At 29.5% G+C, this 7,269-nt stretch overlaps 1 protein-coding gene across 1 annotated transcript; it reads left to right on the top strand.

Annotated features, from left to right (window-relative positions):
- The first annotated feature begins 1,847 nt into the window (after nt 1-1,847).
- On the top strand, nt 1,848-6,216 carry LOC129907039 (ribitol 5-phosphate transferase FKRP). The gene is made up of 3 exons (XM_055983081.1): nt 1,848-2,978; nt 3,043-3,159; nt 5,347-6,216. The coding sequence occupies exons 1-3, from the start codon at nt 2,226-2,228 to the stop codon at nt 6,172-6,174; spliced, it is 1,698 nt and encodes a 565-aa protein (XP_055839056.1). The 5' UTR covers nt 1,848-2,225; the 3' UTR covers nt 6,175-6,216.
- The last annotated feature ends 1,053 nt before the right edge of the window (nt 6,217-7,269 follow it).

Here is a 7,269-nt window from a genome sequence, read left to right as displayed (position 1 = left end):
TTTTAAAGAATGTTTATTTATTTTACTGAGACTGGTTAGATGATAAGATAGCACAGGAAAAATACACAAATAGGATGCAGGTAGGTCCTTGCTCTTAAGGGTAAAGTTGCTTCCAATGTTCATTGTTCAAGTTTTCTAAAGCCTTCATAAAATATTTTAATTTAATTTTATCATTAATTTTATAAGAACTGTTTTTTTTTTTTTAATTTCGAAAATACCTTTTTAAAAGGTTTTAATCTCCAAATAAAAAGTTTTTTCTGTAAATTGTTCGACCCGTTTTTTAATGCAATAATTTTCAAAATATTGAAAATATTGGCGCAAAACTTTAAACGACTTAGTAAAAGCCAAAAAGTTACAACAAAAATCCAGAATTAATATTTTGGAATTTTTTTCTTAATTTTTAATTAAGATTAGGTATGTCAAAAATAAGGAAAATGGTTTTATGGCAAACTTCTTTAATCGTCCCAAATTTTTTTTATTTCAAAAGTAGGACCTTTTGTGCCACAGTACCAACTTGTCTGGAAAAGAGCCGTTTTTGGGAAAAACAACCTTTTCTATTTTGGTACCGTTAAATTTGGTCTTTTTTTCAATATCCTCTCTAGGGGATTACTAATAACCCTGTACAAAGTTTGAAGTAATTTCCTTCAGTGGCTTAGGCTGAAGGTCAAGATAGATACAGATAGAAAGAATTGTGAGACCCAATTTTTTGGTATTCTCTATCATTGTAATGATGTCTGATTGTTTTCTCGAGTTTGATTTTTTTTTTCGAATATGAGGAGTTCAGAATCATAATGGAATAAGTGTAATTGAAACGACTTTGAGAAGGTCTTTTTTTAGAAACTAAAATGGGCAATATGTATAACAAAATTTAAAAATTATACTCATTTGTTCAAAGAAGTAGTAGTGTTTTTTTTTTTTCATTTGAATAGGGTTGCCATATTTGCATTTCTATAAATATTTATTTGATTTTGATCACTTTTTAGGATTTTGTTTGGCATTTCAATTTCTTTTTATTTGAGTTAATAATCATCTTATTCTCAATTCACTGTACCAACAAAAAATCTTTCCTATCTTTCTATTCCTTCTAACTAGTGCCGTGCAGTTGCATTTAAAAGACCTTAGGTCTTACAGGCATATAGTTAAATTATTATTATTATTATTATTATCAAACTGCAAAGATATGAAAGTATTAGTTATGTGACAATTTTTCCTTCAAAATAGGGTTGCCACATAAAAGATTCCATTTTAAAAATGGCAACCAATTTTTTTTATTTTCAGTATCAACTTATCTTTCATTGTACACCAATTTTTACTTCTAACTAATGAACTAAGTACCTAACTCGTTGATCAACCATTTCACTTTAGATGCTGCTGGTCTTCAAAAAGACTAGATAAATCGTGTACCTTAGAACCAACAAAAAAAAACCTCCAAAAATCTTAGTAGGTAGTATTGACTACAAAAGCCAACTTGAAGTTGGAAGTTTAAAAAACCTCTTGTATCGAGCCAAAAACTTTTAAAATAAATTTGAATTAGTTACAAACTACGCACATTAGAAAACATCAGTTTGATGAAAAATATTATACATATTTTTAAAGTATTATATTTTTGGTTTTCGAGACCTTAATATTAATCCTTTTTTAATGGTACACTCAATTGTTTTATCAAACTTAAGCTTTTGCTATTAAAACAACATTTTGAACATAACCCTCTAAGCTTTCAAAGCTTTATATTGTCTAACAAAAAATATCCTTCTTTTATATTGCAAAGTTGGTAATATTGATTTTTCCCCATATTTTCTTCTTTTTATCCTTCAAAAAGCATACACAAATATCCTTAAACAATTCCAACGTAAATCCAGACATACACAGAGTGTTTTTGCCTATCCCTTGCACCTTAAAGAAGAAAAAAAATGCAATGCATTTTGATTTGTGAAAAAATATCATAAAACACAATTCAAATGAAGAAAAAAATGCATCATTTACTTAATCGTATATTAAATTTATAAAAATAGAATTCAAAATTATCTAAAACAAAGTGTTGTGTGTGTTTGTAGTTAGTTAAAATTTATAGAAAAAAAAAATAATAATATGAAGTCATCCTCATTTCTTCTGAAATTTATATGCAACAACAACAAAAATTCAACTCGTAGATAAATTCATCGTCTGCACTACAAAAAGGATATTCTCTAACAAAAGTTTGACATAAAAAAAAAGAAAATTTCACAATGAAAATAATGCGTTTGCGACATGCAAAACTAATTATTATCCTCATAGTCCTAGCAAATTTGGTGCTCTTCTACTACACGTGGAAATCAGTCCTTTGGAAATCCATTGTAGATCCTGGCGATGATAGTGGTAATAATCAATTGCAAAAATCTAAATCACCTCAATCGACAAAGGATAAACTAAAAACCGCCAACAAACACATTCGCAAATCGATAACAATTGTTTTCAGGACATTTTACACATTCGAAAATGATATCAAATCATCGATTGATAGCATCTTGGAAATAATACCAAATATGCCAATTCTTGTTGTGCAAGACACACTCCCATATCCTCCGGTAACCTATGACACAAATTTAACCGAACCCAGTACAGTGCGTTTTCTAAATTTGGGCTTTGATATACAAAAGTCATCAAAGGAGCTGAATCCTTTGCTAGCTATCAAGACTAAATATGTGCTTTTTATGCCTGATAGCGTTCGCTTGAATAATAAGAATTTACTACAAAAAATCCTTAAAGAAATCAATAATAGCCACAGGGAGCAAGTTGAGGTTGTTAACGGAGGAGGTGGAAATGGAGGTGGTGGAAATGGTGGTGGGATTGTTGATACCGATGACATTGTACGGAGGGTAGTTATTGTTCCCTTTGCTGGTAATATGAAGTCCTTTAGTAGTTGCACACAGGTGAATTTAGATCCACCCAATTGGACGATACAGTACATAGCGGTGAACAGTAGTGAGAAATGTGACTTGGTAAATTTTTAATTTCAATTAAATTTTTAATTAGTTTAATTGATTTGGAAAATTTTTTTTCTAGTATTTGCAAAAACATGCAATTTTGGTTGATACGGGAGTCCTGCGAGAGATGCCAGACCCATTTGGGGCGCCATTTCCCGAACTGTTTTATATTCAAGCAAAAGCTGCTAGAATTGAAGTAAGTCTTAGAAACATATAGTAGAGTAACTTAAGCTCAAAAAATGGCAATATTAGGGAACCCGGCCGAACAGCTCTGATTTTGATGATCTTTTTTTTCAAACGTCGGTAATCAAAAATACTTTAAAGTCTATTGGTTAAAAATTACCCATGTTGCCGTGTTGTTTTTTAATATTAAAATTATTATTTTTTAACAAAACCATTTTTTTTGCTTAAATTTCATAAAATAAATGATACATGCACGTTTTTAAAAAGCCTGAATCTCATTTCTATCTGTAAAATTATAGTCCACTAAACATAATCGCGAATTTTTTAAAGATGATTCTCAACCCAGAATTTTGGAAAAAATTAATGTTATTAAAAAATTTTAAATGACTTTTTTTTTCAAACTTTTTTGCTTAAAATATGAATTTTTTTTAAATTGTTTGGCCATAAATATTATCAGATAAGTTCCGAAGAGGAAAAGGTAATATTTATTACAGTTTGAAAAAAAAAAATTTAAATTACTTTAATTTCATTGGATTTTTTGATAAAAACTGAATTTTTGCATTTTTTCAAAGACTTTTACAATTAGAACTTTAAACTTTTGCTATTTTACTTTCAACAATAAAGGCTATTAAATGAAGAAAAATAAGTTTTTTTTTTTAAACTACTATTAAAAAAAGTTCTTCGAAAATGAATTAGTTTTTAATTTTTTTCATAAACTGTAATACTTATTGACATTTTCTTCTATAATTTCAAATCATAATAAATGTGGCAAAAAAAAAATGCATTTTATGTTACGAAAAAGTTTTAAAAAGGACATGTTAAATTTTTTTTTAAAATCTGAGTTTAGTTACCATTTTTTCAATAACCCTTTCTTCAATTTACTCAATTTTAACTTTATTAATATGAATAAGCTTTTAGCTTTTTCAAAATGTATATTTAAATATTATAGGTGTTGCCGTTGTGTTCAAATATTTTTTTTCGTGTTTAAAGCGAATTTGCGAGAAAATTGCATTTGTCGCCTAAACGATGCACATAGGGGTATTTAGTCAATTTAGGCGGTCAAAACACGAAATTTTAAACTGATCCAAGCGTAAAAAATCAACATCCTACTAAAAGTAGATAACTCGCTTAGCGTTTTCTTATAGTTTAAAAATTGATTATCACTTCAGGTGACTAACAGCAGCGGTCTAAAGTTCAAAGTTTTCAGCCCAAAGGCAAGTACTTTTTTTTGAAGTGGATTTAGAAAGAAGTTTTTATGGAATATTGATAAGGAAATACGAAACTGTCTACTAGATGTTGTATCTAAATGTTGTATTACTTAATAAATAAAAAAGTGATATATTGAATCTTAATATAAATTAATCGTAAAAAAAGTAAATTTCTGTGTTGGTAAGGAGATAAGTTATACAATTTCACATTATTGTGTGATAAAATTTAATGTTTTCTAAAGGTTAAACTCTTATCTAATTGAATCTGCAAAAAATAAGTGCAACTAAGTGCAACTTCGATGCATTTGCCCTTCTTAAAGGTTTTAGGTTTTGAAAAATTATTACCTTGTATTCAGCATCCATATTTTAAGTTTTTTTAAAGATTCAACTTCTTGAATTACAGAACCTGAATCCTTATGATTTTTCCTAAATTTTAAGAACTTTATCTTGGCGATACCATTAATAGAACTGCATTTATAAGCGTTTTAACAAACCATAGGGATCCATTCTTGACACTTTTTTGTTTGATCAAAAAGTGGTTAAGGAAGAAAAATGTTTTCATCGAAATCAATACTTAAAACACTTTATTCCAGTACTAAATACAAGCTTTTACCTTGTTGATGAAGATAAACCGGAAAAATAATTTTGTCCGCGTAAAATTGGTAAATACCCCTATGTGCGATGGAAGATTGTCCTTCACTTCCATACAGTTGTTTTCCTAGGCAATTGCCTAGACGACAATCTTTTGAAATTCAAGCAAAACTTTTTTCACAAAAATCTTCAATTAAATTAAGAAAATCAACACGGCAACAGCGGCAATTTTTAATCTATAGACTTTAAAGTATTTTTAATTAGGTACCGACGTTTGAAAAAAAAGATCATCAAAATCAAAGCTGTTCGGCCGGGTTTCCTTATATTGCCATTTTTTTATCTTTAGTTACTCCACTATAAAAACCATCGAGACAACACTATTTAACTCTCCTTATTTTTAGAAAACCATCTTTCCAAATGCATTTCAAGATGGAAGACGTCTCTTTGCCTCCTATCACACCAAACAACGTCGCATGGAAAACCGCCGAAGGCAATTCAAGGAAATGTACAAGAAACTACAAATCAAACGAATCGTCAAGAGATCTCACAAAATCACCTCGAAAACTGACAAAGAGTCACTTGGCCCCTCGCATAATCTTGTTCTCGATGGACAATTTTCTTCGTCAAATTTTTCGCTACCCCAAGCTACTGAAATCGATTTGATTGGTTGTGAGAGGACTTCAAAGTCGTGCGTTGGTCCAGTTTATAATATGAGGCCATTTTATGTGTACCTCAATAAACATACCCCACCTTGCTGTTTGGACAAACTCAAAACAACCTTTAATCATGTTTTAGAAGAATTTGAAAATGTTGGCATTCGATATTGGTTGGATAACTATGCTCTCAAGACGGCCATTGAAACGAACAATCTGTCCCCGGATGCCTATGACATCGATATAAGTTTTAACGTTTTCGATTTGGAGCGTTCGAATTCGTTAAAAAAGTCCCAAACAAAACCTTTCATTGATAATGAAGGTTTCTATTGGATGAAAGCAACAGATGGTCATTATTTTCGAGTGCAATTTTCGAAAATCAATCAAATCGGATTAAATTTATTGCCATTTGAAATATCTGGCAATGAAGTTAGACCGAATGCGTTTTTTGGTTGGAAAGCTAAAGAATTTTCTGGTGATTTCTTACATCCTATGTCGACTGTATTGTTTTTGGGTAAAAATATTCAGTGTCCAAATAATGTGAGGGAATATTTAGAATTTAAAAATATTAAATAAAAATAAAAAAATCACATTGTTGATGGTTGTATTTAAAAATAATAATTAAAATGATTTAAAACTTACACTTTTGTCCCAACAACAACACAATTCGTGATGAGTGATATATTTTTTAAAAAAGAAATGCATTTTTTATTATGTGTTGTTTATACTATGTTATATTTTATTTTTAAAATATGTATTTAATTTTTACTTCTCTGGTGAATTTACAATTTTTTTTAATGTAAAAAAAACTGTCTATGTTAGATTTTAAGATTTATTTGTTAAATTTATTGCATGAGCAAATTAAATAAGCAACCAATTGGTATACAGTACACATTTAAAGCAATTTATTGTGAATTTTGAATACTAAGTAGAGTTAATGTGGACAGCTGTAGCTGTTGGAAAGAAAATAGTTGAGCCAGTTTCCACTTCAACTGCTCTCTGCATTAATTTTCGACATTTGATAAAAGATTGTTCAAAAAATTCCTGATGATCCTTTGATCTCAAAGTTAATAAACTGCTTCTAAATGTGAAAACTGAAACTAATACATTGGACTTGCTCTCTCTTACATGTGATTTTTTGTTTGATTTACTTAACTGATTTTAACTGTCTTCATTCTTTAGGTTGGGGTATGAAAAGTTGCCATATTAATGATTTATTGACGTAATAACGTCTTAAGCCTAGTTCGCAGATCAAGCAAAATTTTAGCTGACATTTTTGTTCTAATTACCTAATTACCTACACTGTGTTACAAAAAGAGGGTTTCAAAATATACACGGGTGGAAACCTATCACGTTTTGTAGAGCTAGTCACACTGATTACGAAAAGGTATTTAAAAAGTCCCTAACACCCCCAAAATCTGGAGTTAGGGGCAAAAAAACGGTTTTTTGGACCTTTGCCCATTGAAAAATCTAGTTTCGTCAAATTTGTACCCATTTTTGAATTTTTTAAAAAGTTTTTGAAAGAAGATAATCATACCTTTTTATTTACGCATATATACGTCCACATAACTGTGACAAAAAAAATCGAAGTTATTTTTTTTGATTTGGTACTCCGAAAAATCGATAGCTAGACCCCTCTAGAATATCTTCTAAACGGTTAAAGCAATCAAT

This window comes from Episyrphus balteatus, chromosome 1 (assembly GCF_945859705.1).
Source record: "Episyrphus balteatus chromosome 1, idEpiBalt1.1, whole genome shotgun sequence".
NCBI classification, from domain to species: Eukaryota; Metazoa; Arthropoda; class Insecta; order Diptera; family Syrphidae; genus Episyrphus; species Episyrphus balteatus.
The sequence above is the reverse complement of the archived record's forward strand: the minus strand, read 5'-3'. Positions and strand labels throughout refer to the sequence as shown.

Coding starts and splice junctions, on each gene's coding strand:
- LOC129907039 (XM_055983081.1), top strand. CDS start 2,226: ATGAAAATAATGCGTTTGCGACATGCAAAACTAATTATTATCCTCATA. Junction 2,979..3,042: donor GTAGTGAGAAATGTGACTTG/GTAAATTTTTAA, acceptor TTTTTTTTCTAG/TATTTGCAAAAACATGCAAT. Junction 3,160..5,346: donor CAAAAGCTGCTAGAATTGAA/GTAAGTCTTAGA, acceptor CCTTATTTTTAG/AAAACCATCTTTCCAAATGC.